Below are 24,542 nucleotides of genomic sequence, written 5' to 3'. Positions count from 1 at the left end.
AAAGTATGATTTATATAATTTTTTTAAAGCATGAAACATATTTTTATAAAAAAATATCAAAAAAATTTTAGCTTGAAAAACATTGTAAATATTTAAACACGACACACCATTTATCCACTTTTGACCGCCACTGTATGTACATATGTACATTCATAAGCACATACATTCATTAAAATTAAATAATTCAAACCTTTGTTAAATTTTACTATCTGTTTAATAATTTTTCTCAATTCGTGATTTCTGGTTGCTAACCGTTGATTTGCTTTCGTTTCCGTTAACTTCTCAAAGACACATTTAATATTATCATTACCTTTTAATAAATTGGCTTTTTCAACTTCTTTTATTCCTATTTTAGAGTTTGCTTAGAGTGCTGCAAAGGCGAAATAAATTGTTTTTTTCAAATTCATTAATCTGCATATTCGCTGTTTGTGTGTCTTTTTTCTTCTTCTTTCAACCGGTTGTCGGTTTGGACCCGGACCATAAGGCTTCTCCAATTGCCTCTCTCCTTTGCAAATGGGCGCCAGTTGTTGTATTTTTATGCGCTTAACTATGTCCACGTCGTTAAAAAGCTCCTACAGCTCGTCATTCCATCTTCTTCGATAGCCATCGTCCACGCGTACGCATGCATAAAATAGATCTCTACAACGTCCATATTTCCATGCCATATACATGGATGGGCATGAAGAGAGATTTTTAAAGCCTGATTTTTGTTCGCCGAGTGAGGGCTCTGCTTTTCATTTGTCTACCGAGCCCAAAGTAGCATCTGTTGGCAAAAAATATTCTTCGCTCGATCTCCAGGCCAATGTTGTTGGTGGTGTTTATTTTGGCTTCTGGGTAGACACTGTTCTAGGTACCAGGCCATTGTGGAATCGAGGGCTATGTGGTCGCCGACGAGTTGGCACGAGATGGATGGCTAACTGCTTTTTCGGAACCTGAACCATTCTGTGGTCTCAGTTGGTCCTCTTCGAGAGCCATAATTACTGAGTGGGTACACCCGGAACACAGTGTGTACTGGGAAGCGGTGGGGGCCTTAGGCACGCCAGACTTTTCGGCTATCCTTTCAACAGAGACGATATTATTTTAGAAAATAGAAATACCATCAGGCTACTTTCTGGGTACCTGACTGGTCACAACCAATTGCGATTGCACTTGCACCGAATAGGTGTGACCACAGAGTCGGAATGCCGGCTCTGCCTTAAGGATGATGAAACTTCTGAGCATATTCTCTATCACCGGCCCACTTCCTCCAGACAAAGATTGATCCATTTTAAATCTTCAACGGTCGAACCCTTTGTTGTAAGGAGTTTGCCTACCAAGGCCCTTTTAGAATTCATTAGGGAAGCCGAATGTAGCTTGGCCACACTGGGTTAGGGACTCTCTCTTTAAAAGAGATCTTTCAGATTGTGGTGTCTCTTGTCCTGTTACACCCCAGAATTAACTTACTATCTTAGTAGACAAAGTCCTTCACCACTTCAAAGGTATAGCTGCCAAGGGGGACTTTTTCACTCTTTATCTTCTTTTTTTTCTAAACTGGAAACTGCTGCGCTTACGTCTTTTAGTTTCAGGCCGACGATGTTGACTTCATCTGTGTGCTTTTAAGAAGCAATAAAAAATTAATTTAGGAAACTTTTTGTTTGCTTTTTTCTACTGAGTAGGTATTTCAAAGGCAGGGTCATCTACCGACATACAAAAATCAACAAAGATGAGAGGACTTTGCACTAAAAGTGTAGAACAGTGCAGTGCAGAACAATATCTGACATTTAGTGCAAGAAAAGCCTTCATAGAACCCTTGTTCCTACACTAGGGTACTCTAGTGCACTCAAAAACAGACCTTCTACATATGTACTGTCATAGCTAGAAACGTTCTATTCAAACGGAGTGAGTAACAAGGAACGTCTCTCAGAGCGTATCTCAATAGACCAGTGGCGTAACCATTGGGATCTTTGAGGGTTGGATTAATAATTAGATTAACTTTAACATTAAGGTTGAGACTAGGATTAACAACAAATTTAGCATTAAGATTAAGGTTAGGATTAAGATCAGTATTAAGATAATGATATTAAAAATAATATAAAGATTAAGGAATAAGATTAAGACTAAAATTAATTCATTAGTTGTTATTATAATATAATTTTGTGAGCTATACGGTCAATAGGAGGAAGATATTTCACTTTAGTGGCGCGTGGGATCCACGCACAAGTTTTTTTCCTGTTCTTATTTTTCCAATCGCCAAGACAACACTCCCACCCCAACAATGGGCTACAGTTCATTGCGCCGATTGACCCATAGAGTAGTTCCGGCCATAACATAAAACAAAGTGGAGTGTATCGATTCGAAAAAGCAAAGATTTATTGTATAATTCACATTCTATGAAAAAATTTTGCATATGTATGCATGTTGAGCCTTAACCGCAAAAATAATGTAAGCCATATTTTTTTAAAATTAATTTTAATGTATAAGAAAGAAGATGAAAGAAAAAAGTGAAATTTTAAAAAATATTTCGATGGCTTTATTTTCGTGGATGAGACTCTATATGTATAAAAAGTTTTTTCCTTACCTATTTAGAGGAATCACAAGGCGTGTTTAGCATCGTAATATCTTAAGTCTTAAAATTTGTCTAAAATTTAAATAAACGGATAAATTGTTTTAGGGTAGTCGCTTTGTATGCTAAGAGCTAATTATATAGTATATTTTCTATCAGTTCAAAAACATTTCGCTGTAGTTAGAAATCCTTTAAAACCATTTTAATCGTTTTTTTTTACATAGAACATTTTTAAGCTATAAGATATTACGGTGCTTAACATGCCTTGTGATTCCCCTAATTGTCAAAAAATAAAAAATGTTGCGCGCCTGCTGAGTGCTCATGTTTGCATATTTCAATGGATTTAATATGAACACTCATACATACTACATAAACAAGTATGTACTTACTTATAACCACACCTACATGTGTACATTTGTATGCATTTTCGTACTATGCATGAATTCTTATACCCCCAGCCGGCATAATGTAAACTTTCGTTGATCTTTTATTTTTACATTATTCTTCGCCATGCTTGCTGCCTTTTGGCTATTTTTGTCAACTAAAACCGTTCCTAAATATCCGCTATTTTTTAATGTTTTTTTCTTACTTCGTTTCTATTTTCGGCGACAACTTTGACATCGGCCAATGGCGCTTAGTCGAGTTTTTTTGTTAATCTTTTTATTTAATTTACTTTGTTTGCTTTGACACTCAGCTTTTGATTGTTTACCTCGTTTAAAATAGCTTGGCTAGCTTAGGTGACCGGTTTTCGAGGGGTGTGACAGATAATGGAATAATACATACTAGAGGGCTGCATGAAATCATTCAAAACGGCTTATAAATTATTCATATACAAAACGAATGAATGATTTTGGCTTCAAATTTTTTTGAATGTGAGTGAATACCTGTCCGGATATATGTGTCAAAATTACAATATTCAAACAAAGTGAAAATAAATTGAATTGAAATAAATGACAATTTTTTTAATGAATATCCAAAAATATTTTTTTTTATGCACATAAATATGTACAAACAAACACACGTATGTACGGATGTGTATATTGAGTTAGAATGATTTGAATGTTTTTCATTAGTTCATTCATATTCTTCCATATGAAGGTAGAAAATTTAAAACAAAATGTATATTGATAGCTTAAGAAATTCCAAACGCTGAATGTTTTTTATGTTAAGTAAAACATTCAAATCTGCTATAATCTGTTTGGTTAGAAGTTTGAATGAATTCATGCAGCACTCTAATACAAACGTATGTACATTTTTATATTTGTTGAAAAAATTTAGAATTTTTCGCATTTGGGTGTGCGAAAATATCGCAATTTTGATAAGGAAATCGAGCGCAAGAATGAAAACAAAAACTGAAATGCCAAACAATTGCAGAAGCGAATAAGAATACGGAACAATCCGAATACGAGCATGAAGGCGACTACGAAAGCGAAACGAATACCAATACAATCTCGAAAACGAATGCAATAAACAGGACGAATACGAAAACGAATGTGAGTACATAGACAAATACGAACACGAACACAAATGCGAATACGAAGAAATGCCGAAGCCAATACTAACATGAAGACGAAAACGAATGCAAATACGAATAATAAAACGAATACGAAAACCGAGCACCGAACACCGAAGACGTTGACGCATAGATCCGACTGAATTCCTGTGATGACCTAAGGTTAATGTTTAAATGAAGGTTGTCGATTCGCATGGGCCTGCGACCCCCACAAAAGTAAAATCGCACGAACTTAGTGGGCAAATCACGTCATGTCTGTGTCTGATCGTTCATGCTGAAAATACATTTAAATACATAGTAGACATGTTGTTCTATCTTTCTGGAACCACATGCCCTGTTGGTCAATCGATCATCGTTCTGTAGCGCTCGCCGTTAGCCGTAGGCCTCACCAACGCTTTCAAAAAAGAATACCGATAAATGACTCACAAGGGCACTAAAGCGGATAGTAAAAATGAACAGGCTACATATGTAGTACCGACACCAAAAATCACTTGATCCAAGTCAAAAAGAATTTTTGACACAAATAAATAAAATTGTATGAAAATTGGGTATTTCGTTCCAAGAAGTTGAACAGGGCTATTTTGGCTAAGGTAGTTGCAAGTCTTTCATAAGGCAACTGAAAGAAAGCAGGCAAGATCGTTTGAAAGATTTTGCTTCTTCTGGCATCCAATTCTTAAGCCGGGATCACACGATTTATACATTTGTACAGAGTTGTACATTTTGACAGTTACCGAGTGAAATTTTTTGGAAATTTTTTACTGAGCTGAACTAATTCTGGATCAAAATTTCTAGATAACATCACTCTGTGACTGCCAAAATGTACATCTCTGCACAAATATGTATAAAACGTGTGATCGCTACTTTAAAGAAGAAGCTCCCTTGCGACGTTTCATGGTGAAAAGCTCTTTTGACAGAAAGCACTTGAGCATGTTTCAAATGAAGATCTATGTCACAATGACCGAGCGAGCAAAGTACTGGCGTGTCATTAGGGAGATCCACAATTTAAATTCATTCATTCATTCATTTTCTTTTAGTTTGTAGATTTTATTGTTTGAAAAAAATTTATATTTTTATATTTTTTTTACTCAATTTTTAGAAACCTGTTTAATAAATTTTTTGTTTTATTTTTTTTTCTTACTTTAATTATCTTTTAATTTCTAGTTTCTATTGTTTTAAAAGACTCACATTTGTTTTAAACTATTGTTTTAAAAGACTAACAGAAACCTCCACGGTAGCAGATCTTTTAATTAGTCTTTCTAAAAAAACAGAAAAAAGTTTTCAAGATAGTTGTCAGAATTGACAGAATTGGCTTTTGTCTTTCGAAAGAGTGTGGTGACTTATAAGACACTGCCAGAATTGCCCGGTAAGCCATTTTTTCTAGCAGCGCGGCTAAATATTAGGCCAATCTGATTGCTGACTAGTTTCTTAATTTACCTATAGCCAAGCATTGCGTACAATTTTTATATGGGTGTATACATAGATAGATATCTACCGAACTTGATAAGGGAGATGAAGCAAAATGCTTAATAGAAAAACTAACATTTCCTACAGGGTGTGTGAATACAAAAATTTTAATCAAATACATATGAACTTCTATGCTCGTTGCCATATGCACATGTATACATAATTATGTATATATGTACATACATGTGAACGTATCTATAAATAACTCTGCACGCTTCTTTTCCGATCGGTTCATTTACTTAGCTACCTAGCGGCCGCGTTTTTTGGAACACATATTTATGTACCTATGTATGTACATATTTATATCATTTTGTGATATTTCTACGGGCACAAAATATTTGATAGTCATCCAAATCTCACTCTTCGCATGTGAGACGCGTATTAAGTTTCTGAATTTCATTATATGTATATTATTTTGCTATTTTTTCCCCATTACATTTAGCAGGAATCCCCTAAAATTGTAGTTTTTAACCTAAATGAGCTTTTTTTATAGATTCTTTTTTTTATTGTAGATGAGTCTCAAAAATTTACAAGCGTTTGAACTTATTTGTATTTCTTATTAACATGTGTTCGCATATATTTAGTATTTAAGCACAAATATCTAAAGTAAGTACATATTTGTATTTTTGGTAACGGCTTATTAACTTCCTTGTACATAAAGAATTGTAACACTCGTAAACGAGTGCTTGCATGTTTACTCTCAATTAACACGCAAATACATGTGCATACTTAAAAGCGATTTGTAAGTCGTTAATACTTCCCTGTTTTCATTGAACTTCTTATTGGTTTCGCACCTTTCATTTATGGCAAAGTTGGTTTTATTTTTGGCAACACTGCATGGCGCTTCGGTTCAGTGGTTCGAACCGTTTAGAAAAAAAACTTGCTCTGGTACAAATTCAGGACTATTTCAGGACTTTTTAAGAACCACCTCAGGACTACATTAGAACAATTTTGGGAATAGTTCGGGATCATTTTGGCGTAGCTCGAAACTAGTACTGAACTATTCCCGAAGTAGTTATGAGAAAGTCGCTACTGATCCCGACAAAATGAAAAAAAATTAAGTTAATGCTTAATTGCGAATCTACATACCTAATAAAGTTTGTAACTTAATCGCCTTATTCTTTGTCAAACTATAAACACATGATTGTTTACACATCACATTTCATTTGCACGAAAAAATATTTTAAATTTGAACTCATTTTTGTTAGTTGCACAATTTTTTTTCAGAGTACGAAAATTCATAATGCAGCTTTTATGATACCTTGGAAACCCCTTAAATATATTTTTAACCATTTAAAAATTACAACATAAAACAATGACACATTTACGACATCCTTGTGAATACTACAAGTATTTTATAAAGGCACCTTTTTAAACAACAAGTCGAGAGTATGTAAAAATCAAAAATTTATTATTCTTTCCAAATGAGGCCATGGGTGCCAAAAAGCCTAGTAATGCATTTTAAGCTGTAACTATTTTTTCTTTTATGTCGCTTAGACTACTCTGGCTCTCAAGGTTTCAAATAAATTATTGTTCCTACTCTAAAAATGTTAAATATTTTCGGTAAAATCTACAATGAGTCTGATTTACCCATTTTTTATTTTGCAATTGCATATTCGCCAGGTTATCATCCAATTCATTGCGTAAATAAATTGTCATACAAATTTTGACAGATGGTTTACAAGTTTATTAATTTACATGTTTTCTAATTTTTTGCAAGCTTAATTGTCTGGCATAGCATATGTTATTTTATGGCTAAAAATATAAATTGAAACCCCCTTAACTGTTCACTGCTTTGTTGATTGTTTATTATTTATTTTTAACGGCAGTAAAAAAATACACAACATATGTTATTCTCCACAAAGCTGACAGCTTATTAATGTTGCTATTTATTAAATTAGGCTTTGCGTTATTTAAAAAAAAAATTGTTACTTTTCTGATCTACCTGATAAATCGAAGATAAGCAAAACACGCAGTTAAAAAGCTAAGAGGACTTCCATACTTGGTTTTAGATAAATTGTACCCACTTAAATTGTCCTGGTTTTTTAATTAAGGTCAATATAGACGCCCATTTCGTTTTTGGCAGTTGTTTGCTGTGATTAAAAAGTTAAGCTTTCTATTAATGGTAATCAAAAATCTATAACGAAATATTTTTCTAACATGTTGAATGATTTCTTGTGGAGTTAATCTTCTTTTTGTCTACTTTATTTGGTTAAAATCTTACTTTTTTATTTTAAGGTAAATGCCACATAAGCTGCGAGTTCCTGAACACGGCTGAGCGGTCATATATAGTAGCCAATAGATAATTTCAGCAGCAAAAATTTCTTCCAAAAAGCCTTTCTGAGAGTCATTCCCTTCGCCTTTCTTTTTTGTATGGATTGGCACAAATTGAAGGGTTTCTGCTTTCGCTACCCAAAGAAGAGCTTCTAGAAGGGCTTTGGTAGGACGTACTTCAGAAGGCTTTTTGGAGAAGTTCTTTTAAAGCTGGACTTTTTTGAGGAATTTATTTAAGTTATATCTGCTAAGTTTTATTTATTCAGTCTTAAAATTCTCTTTGTAATGCTAAATAATATTAACATATATGTATGTAGTTAAATACATTCGCGTTCATTAAAAAAAAAAAATCAAAAATTGTGCGTTTCATACAGCACACATCGAGGCGGTGTTGCTAGAATTCGCCGCGGTTCTTCGGAATATCAAAATGGTGTGCTTGTTGTGTTTTTGTGTACTTCTTGCCGCCATTATGCGTATAGTTTGTTGTTGTAATTTTTGTTTTTGCTTACCCCAATGCCACCTTGTATAAATTCGTCTTGGCTCACATAATCATCAATCATTCAACTCTACGGATTGTACCACAAAACATTGCTTCCCTTTAAACAATTTCTGTGTGCTCAGAATTTATTCAGTCAGCCAGACTCACACATTTTTGGTGTCATAAATTCTGAGTTGAAAAAATGTAACAAAGTTCAAGTGGAAGTAAAAGTTTATTACTGATTAGAATTATGAAGAATATTTCGTCATCTGAGTGGAAGATCGACCTATTTTGGCAGCCAGTTCGAAAACGCGCTATCTCGGTAAATATTTCCAGAACACCTAAGCCCAAGTCCTTCTCCACCTGGTCTTTCCAACGCAGTGGGTTCCTCCCTCTTCCTCTGCTACCAGCAGCGGGTTCCGAGTTGAATACTTTCACAGCTGGAGCGTCGGTGTCCATTCGAACGACGCTGTCCGTCGCCAACGCGTAAAGGCCCGTAAATCTTCCACAAAATCTTTCTCTCGAATACTCCAAGAGCCGACTCATCGAATGTTGGTTATCTCACTGGCAAAATAAATTATCATTACCATTTTTCAGCATTTCTGTTCTACACTAAAATTGTAAACTTTTCAAAGTCTACTTAAGCCAACAGACCAATTGCAATTCTTAAAGTAACTTCTATGGAAAGTATCAATCCTTAAGAATATTAAAGCATCTTTCCAGTCGGGATGCCTGCAAACAACTTTCTACGTATGTATGTGTACTTGCGAGTGTATTAAGGCAAAGTTAAATTGCACATAAAACATACATACATATCTATGTTAAGTATATGTATACAAACATAACTATACACTTATTTGGTCGAACAAAGTTGAAGGTTAAAGTTTGTTGTTATGTCTGGTTAGGTAGAATAACCTTCAAATTTTTTAGTTGTATCGTTTCTGGATTGAAGTTGCATTGCTTTTACAATGTGTTCAGCGGACAATGAAATGAAAAAATTTTTACGCTTTTTGTATGTATCTGCAACATTTTTGTGGCATGTCTTGTTGAGTTTATTGGACTAGCACTCACGGTTGCCACTTTGGTAATTTATTACCACAAATGGTAACTTTTTTTCTGTTTGGTAACTTGGTAACTTTTAATTTCATTTGGTAACTTTCCGCTCGTTGTGGAATATCATTTAATATTTGCGGCATAGTAACTTACTCGTGAGCATATAGACAATTTCTTCGGTGCACCGAAGTTTGTTTTAAAGGTAGGTTTATACATACATATGTACACACTAGCGGCCGCTGTGGTGTGATGGTTAGGAGAGTGCACTGCCATTCCGCAAGTCTTGGGTTCGAGCCCAGGTTCCGACCAACATCATAGCTGAAATACAATGCCGGCGAACGGCGAACTCACCACTGCGAAATTCGCGCTGTCAAAATTAGAACACCCGCAAGCATATGAAATTGAACACAGCCAAAGCGAAATGCGAAGTTCGCTTGGCGGCGTTTCATGGCGATAGATTTATTTCTATCGCCCTGCTGGGCGATGACAGCTGTGCGTGCCAAAGGTGGCCGTATTTGTTTTTTGCTTTCAAAGTTTTAAAAGAAAACAACCTAAAAACGATTTTTTTTTTTTGTTCTTTGAAAAATATAGTTGTGGATTCGTTAAATCTGGCTTGAAACAAATTATTTATAATAATCTTTCCTTGTTTTACATTTATATTTGTTATCATTTCCTCATTTCTAAATATGGACTAATTTTTTCTAAATATGGTCACCCAAATTATAAAGGCGACCAAATGGGATCAGCTGTTTTCGCTACCGCTCTAATTCTGTTTAAGTAGGCGAAATAGCTGGGCGAACGGTGAACGACAGCATCGCCCAATTCGGCGAAGTTTGCCGTTCGCCGGTATTGTATTTCAAGCATCAAATTCAAAAGAATTAAAAAGTTTTTTTTTTTTAGTAATAGCGGTCGCTTTTGGGCAGGCGATGGCAAACCTCTGAGTGTATTCTGCCATGAAAAACTGTTTCTAATAAAAACACAAGTTCGTAAAACTGTATGTCCCCTCCCTTTGTGTGACAACGTCAAGGCGCTCGCCACAAATCGGAGGAGAAGCTCGGCCAAACACTAACATGTTGTGTGAGCGCCAATCTAGTATTATGTGCATGCATGCGAAATTGTGAGTTATTATTTATGACGAGGAGAAGTTCAATATTTAATTTTATTCGCTCAAAATGAATTAACCGACATGCCGTGAAAAATCAAAATGGGGCATAATTATGCTATCTATGTCTCAAAATATTCTTTTATAAAGGGTTGTCTTCCACATATTTGTTAAGAGTTTAGTACAGTTTGGTACAGTTTGTGCGTTTTGATGGTGTCACACGAATGGAGGGATCGTCCATCAAGAGGAGACCGCTTTAGAAAACCTTTCCCGCAATTTTTGGATGTTGCGACGTACGCCAGACGTCAACAAAATGAGTGCAAGTGACACTATCAGAAAATTATGTTTTTAAAATTTTGTTAATTAGCTCACAGTTACGCCGCCACAACAATGTTTAAATTAAATAAGCTCCTTTCATAAAGTTTACATTTAATATTTTTGCTAACTTTTTGGTAATGTTTCTAAAATTGTTTGCTCAAATTTTCTCTAAGCTTGTGGCATCCGTGCTAGCACTGCGGCGAAAGGGCAATTGTGATGCCCAGGCGAGAAAGATATATTTGCCCATTGTTATTTAAACTAATACGCGCGCTGCCACACCCCTTTTTAATAACCTTATTTTTCTTCTTTGTTGTCATTTACATACATACATATGTATGTATATACTTGGTACCACAGATATAAATATGTATGTATATCCAAAAGTAATTTGAACTGCCGTTTCCAACGAAATTTCATGATTAGGAGAATCTTTACTACTAAAAAATTAAACACAAAATTGTCAAAGGCAAAAGCAAATCATGTTCTACATATATCTTTTTAATTTAAACCCAAATCTAATCTCATCTTAGCTCTCATTCCGTCTTCTGGAGGTGATATCACAATCATCAAGTAGATTCGTTGGTCTTTCTTTGGCCGAGACTTCAGACCCGAGAACCGAGAACCGAGACCGAGACCGAGACCGAGAATCTTATCTTTTAGAGTAATAATTATGCCTTTAAATACGTTCAAGCTATAAGCCTTATATAAATCAATTTCTCACACGGAGTCATATATATAGATTGGCGCATACCCATATGTTAGTGTTTGGCCGAGCTTCTCCTCCGACTTGTGGCGTGCGCCGACTGCGAAGCTGTTTTTCATGGCAGAAATACACTCGGAGGTTTGCCATTGCCTGCCGAGGGGCGACCGCTGTTAAGAAAAAATCTTTTTTCTATATTTTTTTGCGATGTTGCTTTGACCAGGGCTTGAACCAAGACCCACTATATCTTACCACTGTACCACAGCGGCTGCCTGGAGTCATATATCTCTATTTATTCACCGTTGTCTCATTGTTCTTATCTCCGTACTTCATACTTTTATGAAAAACTCTAATCGTATTCAGATCACCTACAAATAATTAAGCACACGCAGTTGCATTCTACTGTATGTTACCTCATCTGACGCTTTATGACTTAATTGTCTGGTTGGGGGAGGTTTCATAAGCACCGACAACTTATTTAGCCTCTTAATTTTTGAATGATGATTCAGACTTTAGAATCGGGCCATGAAAAAAAAGTTATGATGAAAACACGATTTGTGCTGTTTTTAGGAACGACTAGTTCAGATGATTTTATAATGCAAAAATCTTCTCAAAGCATGCTTCAACATTAAACCTTTTCCGAAGCCTAGCCTAAAATATCTTGGAATACTCATAGATACTTCAGTTTACTTTTATTTTTACATTTCTCTATTACTAGTTGAAATCTGAGAAACCTATTTTTCTTTATTTCTAAAGAGCAATACCTTTTCTTCACAGCGACCTTCTATAGAAAAAATTAGTAGATTTGGTTTAGTTACCCGCTGTAATGATTCATGATTTTCTAGAGATATACTCAAGTTTCGTAGTTCTGGATTTGGTCGCTTTTAAATGAATTTTCTATAGATTTTTGATACGCAAGATTAATCCCGGATGCCTCAATTTGCTACAAAAATTAATTATACCCAAAAAAATATATACACTTCTTCTGCTTTTGTTCCCATAGAGTAAAATGAATCTAAAACGAGTCCTTAAACAGCAACCGGCGTATGGTAGCTATTTCAGAAAACAAAAAAGCTTTCAACAAAAAATCATTTGCAATTCAGGGCTAAATTCACAGTTCACTTAGAATCGGCTCTTAACTACAGATTTTTGTACTGAAATCTTGCCCTCAATGTGGGGGGAGTAAAACTTAAGTTTCCTCCATTTGTGTAATAACTTCAAGACAATCATCCAAAACTCGAGAAGTACCCAGGTTAACACAAATACATACATCTAAAGAAATCCGTTAAGAAAATGACAATCTGTTAACGAAAAGGATGCCAATATTCATTACTGTGGCTATAAATGGCTTGAGCAATATGAAAATTATATATTTAGGCGAGATTACAATGAAACCTGTTGCCTTAGGATATTTTAGGTACGAGATGGGAAATCGGGCTATGGATGGCTAGAAGTCGCTTAAGCTTTCCTCGATACCCATTTTCCAAGCGACCAAGTCCCAAAAGAAGAAGAATCCAAACGTGAACGTTGGTGGAGAGGTTTCTATCAGCCTCAAATTTCAGTTCAGCTCAATAAAAGAATTACCAGACATGAGCACTCTGTAACTTCTTCTTCTTCTTTTTGGCGCTGTAACCGCCTAAGCGATTTTGGCCGAGTCCAAAACAGCACGCTAGTCAATTCGCTTCTGTGCTAACTGACGCCAATTGGATATGCCAAGAGAAGCCAAGTCCTTCTCCAACTGGTCTTTCCAGGATGGTTCCGTATGCAGAAGTGGACAACTTTTGACTGCCATTCACCTGGAAGTGGCCAAGAGCGATTCTTGTGCGTACGGTTCAAATCGTAGCTCACAACGTCCGGATATTTATATCCACGTATCCTCTGGGTAGCAACCAAACACCCGTTTGGGAGCGAGCTAAAGTGAGAAGGCGTAAAACTTCTCGTGCGCTGGGTTTGGGTCCCGACACGCTAAAACCCTGCCCAACAAAAAATTCCGCTCTGTAACTGCCAAATGTAAAAATCAAATTCAGATGTAGTACAAATAAAAACAAATCTAATCAGCTGTTCGAGCAACGTTGCTTGTTGACACAGTTTGTGACTCTTTCGGGATTAGTTTGAGATCCTTTTGCAACTAGTTCAAGACACTGTTGGGGCAAGTTGGGGACTTTGTTGGGTCTACTCCCGGATCAGTTTTGGTCTAGTTGGGGGACCAGTTTAGGCCTAGTTCACAATCATGTTCGATCTAGTCCGGGACCAGTTCGGACCTGGTTCAGAACAGTTTTTTGGGTTCTAGGTAAATTCATCCCAGAGAACCCATCCCAAAACAATTCATCCCGGAAGATTTAACCCAAAATATGTCAATACAACCTTATCCCAAAAGGAACTCATCCCGGTAAATTCAACCCAATCAAGATCGTCGCAATACAAACTCATTCCAATAGAACGCAGAAAGGTGTGTTGCAGAGAACACCTTCCTGCGTAGGTGGCCGATTGTAACTATTAAGTTAAAGCTATTAGATTAATTATAAATTTGCTCAAACTTTTTGCATATTTGTCCTTAAAAAGCAGTTAAATCATATGTATATTAAACGCAATTGGGGAGAAAAATAAGTACCGCCTTTGACAAAAAAAAAACATTTTTGGAACATTTAAAAACCAAACTGTGATTTTTGCTAAATACAAGTAGGTAATGGTAAAATATTAACAAATAAGCAAACAACTGAATGAGGAAGATATGTGAGGATTGAAAGTGAAATACAATGGCAAATAATGCGTTATCAATGAATAAGTGTTTGTCATACATCGCAAATTCAGTTAAAATGAATTTATTACCAAAAAATAATAAACCCCTTTACCAGATGACTGATAATTTAGTTCAAAAAAACAAAAATAAAAGGAAATGTGCAATGTTATAAACTTAAATACGCGCAAACAAACGCGTTAATGCCAACTGCACTCACAAAAGCTAAATAATGTATATGGGTGTAGAATACTGCCGAATAAAACTAACTTACAGAGTGAAAAACGTTAAAGAGTCCTGATAACAGCGACAAATCGCAAACACTTCTCACAAACTACATAAACGCCCGCCCGCTTATTAGCGGTAAAATGCTTTAATCGCCCGACACGCATCACAACGCAATGGGAATCGGTGGTAGCATTATGCAGCGGCATCTGCGGTATTTAGTCACTGAAACGCTGCTGCTGCTCCTCGTAATCGCTGTCACATTAGCAGCTGCCACCAACTCAACCACCGCCACCGCCACCACCATTGCTTCCAATGTCACACAATTGCCATCGGAGCCCACACTGCTGCACACCCAGATCGCCAGCCGTGCATTTCCCTTTGTTGCGAAGGGTGTGAAGAGCGAATTTGTGCAAAAATTTTTAGCGCCACGACACAATGACCCAGATGATAATTATGCTCAATACCATATCATACTGCTAGCCATGATGCCAAGCACCGAGCCGGATCGAAACAATGATTGCTTCATGGCGAAAATGTTGCCCGCACTCGAACTCGGTATTGGCATGGTGCAGAAGAGAGGCTTTCACAAAGCCTACATTGATTTTACGCTCATTGCCCGCGATTCATTCTGTTCGTCCATTTACGGGCCCATTGGCTTCTACGAGGTTTTCCTGCAACAACCCGATTTGAATGCCATCTTCGGACTGCCATGCGAATATGTTTTGGCGCCGATTTCACGTTATGCTGGCGCCTATAATATACCAGTTATAACAACTGGTGGAAGCGCTTCGGCATTTGGCAAGAAAGCAGGAAATTTCCCCACTTTAACGCGTTTACGCGGCACCCAGGGCAACAATCTGGGCAATGCAGTATTTGCGATCATCAATGAATTCAATTGGACGCGCACGGCTTTAATCTACGAATCGGACAACATCGATGACAAGGGATATTCAGTGTGCTTCTTCTGTTCATATGTGATACATGAAAAGCTGGGAGCACGTTCGGTAATGCAGCAGGGATTCGATAGGAACACATGGAATGGCACGAAGATCACTAATATGTTAACGAAACTCTCTAAGGAGGTGCGAGGTAAGTACTAAGTAATAGAATTAAGGAGAGACTTATGGATGGAATTGATGAAGATTATGGCTGTTTAATTACATTTTTAACTTGAAACATTTCTTACAGATCATGGAATTGAAACACTAAATTGTTTAGTGTTCAACTAAAATTAAGTAGTTTATATTTATTGTACATATGTATACATATCACCCAAACCACACTTCTATTATTTCAAAAAACAGGGCTAGAGCAGGTCCTTTGGCTTCTCGGTTTTTGACTTCGGTTCGAATGTTTAGATCTAACCATAACTTTTGGAATAACAAACGCCATTTCGTATACCGCCCGCTTTGGTTTTTTCATAGTTTATGTTTTTCCGGATTCTGTGGATGGTTTGCCGCATCCTATTACGTCTTTCTAAACAAGCTATACATTTGTCAAGGTTCTTTCCAACGACATAATCCCAACGAAAATGCTTTACAAAGTATTCGCTCCAAATTTAATGCGGTGCCATCAACAGAAATTGAAACTATACACTTCATTTCGTCTCCGATCCCTTCCTAACCGGTTCGTATAATTTGTCGATACCAAGAATATTAATTGGTCACAGGATCTAGTACTTAGTATATGTATCTTGAATGACTATCTCATTTTATTAGCTAATTATCCCTCCGATCAAAAATTTGTGACCACCTCGAAAATTTGGGTTTTTATGGCTCCCAGACGCGATGCCTAGCTTATCCAGGGTAAACAGCCATGAGTTTAAAGTTTCTATGTAGTGCAATAAATATAAAGGCTTCATAAGCCTTTGAAACGTAACAAATGTAATTACAGAAGGCACATTTCGTTGGGAATAATTCAAAATGTAGTCTAAATAAAATATTTACACGCTTTCAGCTGAACTAAAATTAGTCTTCAACTACATATACATACGTAGTAAGTATATCATGGAAAATTATTTATTCTCTTTAAGTTGATTTAATTACAAAATTAAGTGCATAAATATAGTGCACATTATAATTATACTTCCACAATTAATTATAGTGCAAAGGTTTACCTGATACAGCTTTATTTACCCATAAAATCAATATTAACCCTATAATTAAATATTTACATTGGTATGTATGGATGTATGTATACGTATGAAGTTAAAAACGTTAGTATGACGTATATATACAACCGCTTTAAGGCCTCAACGTGTAATGTGCGCTTTATCTTTCTCTCCAAATATAAGTTCCGGCGCAGAAAAATTCTAAATTTCTAAAAAAAATAACCCATTTGTAGTAAGCTTTTTTGTGTGATTTCAATAAAATATATAACTTTTAGTTAACTACAAAAAGCTAAATTGAACTAGTTAAAAAGAAACGCGGAAGTCATGCATATGTAATCGGGAGTTGTTCTTTAAACAAGTTTCTATTTAAATATGCTCATACCAAGTTTACTTTGAATGCTATTTTTTTCCGCACTCCACATATACTTTTACGAATTGTGGACAAATAAAGTGGAGATCGAAATTTGATATTATCATTTTGAAAATATTTCTGGCGGAATCCGAATATGGGATAATCTTTTTTTTCATATTTATGTATATTTTATGTCCAAAAGTTGTTAGTTAGTTGTCACCTAATGTAGAGGAAACCGGTTTTTGTCTTGTTTGCGGCCATCGCCCTTCAAAAGTAGTTAGTTACGGCCGAAGAGAATAAGTAATAAAAAGTTACAACTAGTGCGCTGCTGGGTAGTTAATGTAAGTTACCCATTTCCAGCAGGGGATGTGTTTCAGTTTGTTTGTATGCGTATATATGTATGTACTTTAATGACAAACCAGAAAGTTTGATGACCGCTGCCATTGATTACACAGGTTGACCAATCATTTCGCACAGCATTATCAACGTAAATAAGCCATATTGGATATGATATGACTTTTAAATTATACGCCTTTTGATGATTATTTAATTTTAATCAATAATGTTTAACACAAACATACTACACACATTTGCTTAACAACTCACGTTCATACATACAGTGGCGAACAAAAGTATTAGCACAACGAATTTTTAGCTATATATGCAAAGGTTTTTATTCTAATTTATTTTCGATGATCTTTTTATAAAAAATATATGTAGTTCATACTACACCAAAATACATAAAAATAAAATCTCTGAACTTTGTGCAAAACTCAGGAAAATTCATTAAATTTGTATATCTAGAATTAGTATGCAAATTTAGTGAATTTTCATGAGTTTTGCCCAAAGTTTAGAGATTTTATATTTATGATTTTTATAAAAAATTAGCCAAAATAAATCACAATAAAAACCTTAGCATACATTGAGAAAAATTCACTGTGCCAGTACTTTTGTTTGTTACTGTATGTATGTATAATCATTACAAGGTGTTATGCATACGACGCGTCAGTAGGTCAATAAGTGTCAACATAAATTACACTTGCTAATTTTTTTTTACAAATTAATTGGCAATAAAATCGAAACGTATTTTTAATTCAGTGATTATTCAAATAAAATTTTAAAAGTACTAATTAGCATGTATGTCATTAGGCAGGCATAATATGCTTTGTACCCAAATGTGTAAATTCCAGCGAGACAATGAAATTTCAAGACAAGAAGAAGGGTTCTCAATATGTAAAATTTTTCCGTCAGACAAGGCTTTTGACCGACTTGGGATCTGTTTATGTACATAAATATGAATATAAATGTAGCCGCTTTTTTCAACTATGCTCCAGCTGTCAGCTAAGTTTAGACAATATATTTCGTGGCACTGCTATATATAGGCTATTTTTTAATCCGCTAGGTGGCGCGTGTGTCCAGATATTCAGTAAATCTGTATTTATGATCCTATTTTGATTAAAATTATATTATATTATAAATTATTATTATACGAGAAATTAATCCGCTAGGGGGCGCTAGAGCCGCGATATTCGTAAAATCTGTATTAACCATCCAATTTATGTAGGTAAAATTGAAAACGTATATGCAGGTGCGATTAGAAATACTTTTATGAAAAATGGGTGGCGCTGGAGTCCAGATATTAATAAAAGACTTATTTTATAGTCTGATTGTTATTAAATTAAAAACGGAAACTGCATACGTATATGAACTATAATTGCAAAAAAAATCAAATTGAAAATGTATACTGATATTTGATGAGATAGGCTGACTTCGTAAATGCATCAATGCAAAGCATCAGCCCCTTCCTTATTTCTAAACTATATTTGATGGAAATGCCCAAATCGCGCAACTAAGGTCCAATTCGACATTTGAACGTGGTGCCTAAGTCTACCGACGAAATATTTCCATATTTTTGGTGCAATGCACACCGACCAAACAAATAAATAGTTTAAACTAAAGAAATACGTCTAATTAATGTGGATAAGATGAAAAAATACATTTAATATTAACGATATATTCAAGGGTGACTAAGTCCTACCGTAAGTGTAAATCAAAACTGCTGAAGTCCATTACAGCCAATCATATTGTGCTCGGCGACTACAGATTCTGACATTTCAGTCGATTCGAATGGGTGTTTCCTCTGGAAGGTTTACCGAGAGAAAAAAGAAAATTCGTATATATGGGCCAATTTGTCTGCTTTTTACAATATACACTGCTTGTGTAGGCAGAAACATTTGTAAGAAAAATCATCTTTCTAGGGGCGCCAGGATCGATATATTTTGGAAAACTGTATTTATGGTCCGAAATGGTTCAAAATTAGCGCATGTAGTTGAAATATAATAAGTCATAGATTTCCAAAAAAAAAAAAATTGACCTTGATTTGGCAGTGAGGTCAAAATGTAAAGTATATTCGGCATAACATTCATTAAATTCGTTTAAAAGAAATATTAACAAAAACATTACGATGGAAAAGGATGTCCTGTGCGACAGTGATTAAAATTAAATAAAATAATCTAAAAATCATTTTTAAGAGACATCAATGCACAACATTCTAAAACAAGTCACATTGAAATATTGCCTCAGATTTTGCTTAAATCGGCGTTTGAATTATTGACCGCGAAAACCATTTCTGTTTTTGTCCCGCGCGAATGCCTTGTTTTTTTTTTGGAAATTATCTTGAATACGAAAAATTGGACAAAATCAACTTTAGCACCAATTATAGAGCTAATTAAGAACTATTAGTTAAACCTACTGTCAATATAAATACAGGTTTTAGATTAAGTTTTTTTTTCCGTTTGAATGTGGACTGTGGTCACGTTCGACACAATGGAAATGTCCATATCAAACCTGCACCATAAGAAATTTTGGGAAATTTTGGTTCAAAACTAACGAAGTTGATATGGTATTTTTTAGATGTGCTATTTTGTTTTTGTCTTCGCAAAATGCTTTCAAGATCTATTCTGTAAGCATTTTTGCAGTTCATGCTATTTAACTCAGTGATAATTTACCAGTATCTGAACGTGTCTGTTATCCGTTAAACTTCTTCAGGCAAAGATAAAAAGTTTTGTTAATAGCTTATGACCATAGAACGATTTGCAGAAGCATTCAGTCAGAAGTAACCAGCCATATAAGCACAAAAGATGGAAATAAATTATGCCAGTTTCAAAATAAATAACTTTAATCTCACTATTATGGTTGCCAAACAAATTGGATCTAAGCCGTGGACAATGCTCTATTATAATAATAATAGATTGGCGCTTACACATATGTTAGTGTTTGGCCGAGCTTCTCCTCCGAAAGCGGAGGGACCTACACTTTTACGCCAACTCCGAACGGCGATTGTATTTTTATGAGAAGCTGTTTTTCATGGCAGAAATACACTCGGAGGTATGCCATTGCCTGCCGAGGGACGACAGCTGTCAAGAAAAAACCTTTTTTCTATATTTTTGCGATGTTGCTTTGACCAGGGTTTGAACCCAGGTGCTGCGGAGTGGAAGCGCGCACTGCTTACCACTACACCACAGCAGCCGACTCTGCTCTATTAGAAATTATAATTATATTTTGCTTATTTGTATCTTCTTCTGAAACGTGTTTGGGGTAATCACAACGGTGGCGTAAGTGTCGTATTGTTGTATGTCGTAAACTTTAAACGCCTAAAAATATATCAAGGGAGTTCGCAAAGTACCATCCAAGTTATATTAGGCATTTTCGCAGTGTTAAAAAATAGTTGGTTGTGGTTTCAAGTTCTCCAAACATTTATTCAAGCTTTTAAAGTTTACGACATACAACAATACGACACTTACGACACCGTTGTGAATCCCTCAGTTGCTTTTACCGGTGCTATATTCCACTTCTGAATTATGAAAACGAATGATTGTAATACATCGGTTGGCAATGTGGCATACATAAGTATATAATTCATGACAAAACGATGATACTTACCTTAGTTTACTTATTGACCAAACTTACCAATCTTCGTCACCATTTCCACACGATTCTATTCAGCTTTATTACAACGATTACTCATTTATATTCTGTTCACTCAATGATTACTCAAAGTAAATGACTCAACTTTTCTCCATTCTAACTGCTCATAAATCAAGTGGAAATCACTCAACAGATGCTCATTAAAGTCACGGAATGATGTATCTTTTTCATTTGTACTCGGACTTCCTTCATCTCGGTCGTCAACTGTCATTTATATCCGATCATCGTTAGCTTAATACAAATAATGAAAGTGCAAAGCAATATAAATTTGCCACAAACGTGTTAATTGCAACTATTTCACACATTGATTAACAACTTACTTTTATCTTTATGTTTGTGTTGTGAATATAAACGTTGTCATTTGCCTAGTCAACAAGCGACCGTGGGCGCCGAGTTGTAGCGCCATAAAGTCTAGTTGTGACCAATAAAAATTACACGTCACGTTTTATTTTCGTGTGGCTGTCCTCCTCACAACGATCATTGCGATGAGCGTTCCGCACACGAGTATATACGAGTACACACACATATGTATTAAAAATTGTGCTTAAATGCTTACTGCCTGAATTTCTATGCCAACAACTTGGCTCAACAAAGCATCACATTCATTCGTAATGCATCTTAAAGTAGCAATTGTACAGTCATACAACCCTACATGCAAATGTACTTGCGCTCATATTTATTTACACAAAAAAAAATCACGAAGCAAAAGTATATTATGCATACGTAAACAATAATGTCAATTATGCAATAAAAATTTTACATATGGCAGCGTTTGCAATAACATTAATAAAAAATAATACATATTTAGTTGAAACCGCCAACAACTCAATTTGCATATGTAGCTAAAAATACTAACGCCCAACTGTCTGTTAGATGTTTGCTGGCGTCCCCTTGTCTTTGCGTGCCGAAATCATTTGGCTACTCATCTATCCAACATAGCTCACTGCTTTTTATCGTTCTATGTATAAATGTAGTTAACTATCTAATAATCATTTATTATAGATTGCAGTTAAGCGGTTTCTTAATTCACTTGAATAAATTATACGAATAAACATAGTTGATCATCTCGCAATTATTATCAACATATTTACATACATACATGTTTCCTACAACAACTTTTTATGGCCATCTAATGGCCATAACGATAGCAAAGCTCTATCTGCATAGTATGTTTTGAACTGAAATTTTTGTTGTTTTAAGTTATTATAAGTTACGAACTCGCAAATTTATGCACCACGAGTTAGAGGAAGAAAAGAGAGGCAGAAAGATGTGAGTGCGAAGAGCTTCGATGCTGGCAGGCAGGAATGCGGCTCGAAAGTTCGATCACAAAATAAGTCAACAAATAAATGGTTTCAATACCCGTGGCTAGTTCCTGCAAAGATGAAGATGTTAACGCACGTCGAGAGCACCAGATTTTCAGCGGAAAGTGGTCTGACGAAGATTGGCATCTCAGTGTACTTTTCCCAACCCAAAGGAAGGGAGATCCTTTCCTTTTCCATCAACAACACTGTGTTAAACACTGAAGGCTTTCATGAATCGCCCGATACGATCTTATCATTTTGGCTTCAAACCTGGAAAATAAACTCTCGAGTAGAGTTTTGAAGTTCGTTAAATCCTTCTAAAGACCTTAGATAAGCAAGTCGATAGATATCACCTTTTCGCCGATTTCAAAGCCGCTTTTGATAGGTATTGCACTATTGGAGTCGTTAGTCTTTTCTGTTATTAATGACTAATTGGTCATTTTTTTAGTCTGAGGTGAATAATGAAAATCTAAAGCAATCTTTGCGTATACTTTTTCATAGAATTATAATACTAATTTGTTTAGAAAGTAAATGAGTACACAAAAAGCTTAATTAAAACTCCACTAACTTCCAATGAAATAAATTTTGTATTTAAAACATGCACATAATCTGTACATATTATGTAAATGAAAATTATCAAAGTGCATGAGAACATGTTTCCAAAAAAAATTAACAATGATCCTTCAAACTTATTTATACGTCTCCGTTAACTTTTAGCAACAGCAAACTTTCAAAATTGTTGTCAGAAAGCGTTCCAGATGTAATTTCGACATTCTGAACGAAAGACCTACGGCATGAACTTTTCTTGGACAGAAAGTGAAAAATTGTTCCAGAAATGGACAGTCACCCTAACAATAAACGATCTTGAAGTTTAAATGATCAAGACTTTTTCTGGCTTAGAATTAAAAGTCAGGGTTTTCACTGAAACGATCTCTCATCTTAACATCCGGCCGTCCCTCTCATTCTTAACATTAAGTTCTCAAAACTTTTGTTCTCGTTTTGTTCTCCAGCAGAACGTTTCCCAGACTTTTTTTCTTATTTGATCCTCCTTGAAAATGTTCTCGATACTTTTCATTCTGTTCTTCTTGAGAAATAAACCAAACCCGGAACGCGTTCTCGGTCCCTGAAAAAATTTAAAGTACTGCAAAAGATTGCAATCCAATGGCCGAAATCAAATGACTAATTAAAAGTGACTAAAAGAATGCAATCCAATTATTGAAATCAAGTGACTACCAAAAAAATAATAAAAAAGTGATTTATAAATCATAAATCAAAAAAATATTTAAAGATTATTTTTTTAGTCTTGGTCAGGACTAACAAAAAATTATTGCAATCACTCGGGACTTCAATCAAATGAATAATTTAGTTAAAAATGATTGCATTCTTTAACACCTCTGCTTTCTTAAACCCAAAAATTTCTATTCATATATGTACACAAAAAAAAATTAATTAGAAATATTTTTTACCTCTATATAAACTCCTGCTTCCCCTAGGTGAAAGGCTGGCTACACCCTTGTATACAAAAAAATTTAAGTATTTAAACCGTAGATACATCATACGGTTGGTTGGTCTTTTAGAGCGCATACATGGTTCCATAATAATGATGCCAGTGTCTTCATTTATGTAAACGATAAATGCAATTTGTGATTCCAATATAAAAATCATTTACATGAGATTTCTAGCCCTATTAATAAGCAAATACGCTTATTGTTAGCACAAAAGTTACAGTTAGTGTCACATCAAATACTTATATATCTGTGTTCGTATGGAAAAGTAGCTTATGTCGAAACGCTGGCTTTAGTATAATGCAGCATTCCCTTTATTCTTTAAACGCCCAGAAATTTTTCGATGAGACTTAATAAGAATAATGACTTGCTAGTATCGGAACTATTTCTGGCACGTTTATTTGCCAAACGTTGTTCAACAGCTCAGTTGCTGTGAGTCATTCGCAATCGCATGCTGCGAATGCCGATTGATACTAAATCCAGCTCTTCGACATAAGCTACTTTTCCATACGAACACAGATATGTACCTCTGAGCATAGCAAATGTATAGTTGTCAAGCAAATATTTAAATAAATTCGGAATGCAAACAAATTTTGCGGTCGTTTTTTTCTCAGTAAATATCAAATTTCTTATTCTTTATTTTCGGGCTGATTAGTATTCAATTGGCAGATGCTTGTGCTTCTATGTATATTTAGAAAATGGAAAAGTGAATGTTTATTAAATGTTAACCTTTGTTTTCTTCTCTTTTCAGTTGTCATAATGTGTGCAGAACCAGAGAATATTCGCCGAATCATGCTGACCGCTGAGGAATTGAATATGGTCGATAGCGGCGAATATGTATTCATTAATATTGAAATGTTCTCACGGTAAGTTAAAAA

General features: G+C 35.3%; 1 protein-coding gene across 1 annotated transcript in view; it reads left to right on the top strand.

The window, feature by feature from the left end:
• The first annotated feature begins 14,310 nt into the window (after positions 1-14,310).
• The window catches only part of LOC118740961 (atrial natriuretic peptide receptor 1), a 40,208-nt gene continuing 29,976 nt past the window's right edge, over positions 14,311-24,542 (top strand). The window contains exons 1-2 of the mRNA XM_036472742.1: positions 14,311-15,498; positions 24,416-24,530. Of these exons, the coding sequence (XP_036328635.1) occupies positions 14,583-15,498; positions 24,416-24,530 (1,031 nt within the window). The 5' untranslated portion in view covers positions 14,311-14,582. The remainder of the gene's footprint in view (positions 15,499-24,415; positions 24,531-24,542) is intronic.

Source organism: Rhagoletis pomonella, unplaced genomic scaffold, assembly GCF_013731165.1.
Source record: "Rhagoletis pomonella isolate Grant_MI unplaced genomic scaffold, Rhpom_1.0 Rhpom_scaffold_00001, whole genome shotgun sequence".
Classification (NCBI taxonomy): Eukaryota; Metazoa; Arthropoda; class Insecta; order Diptera; family Tephritidae; genus Rhagoletis; species Rhagoletis pomonella.
This window is presented reverse-complemented; position numbering and strand designations above follow the sequence as displayed.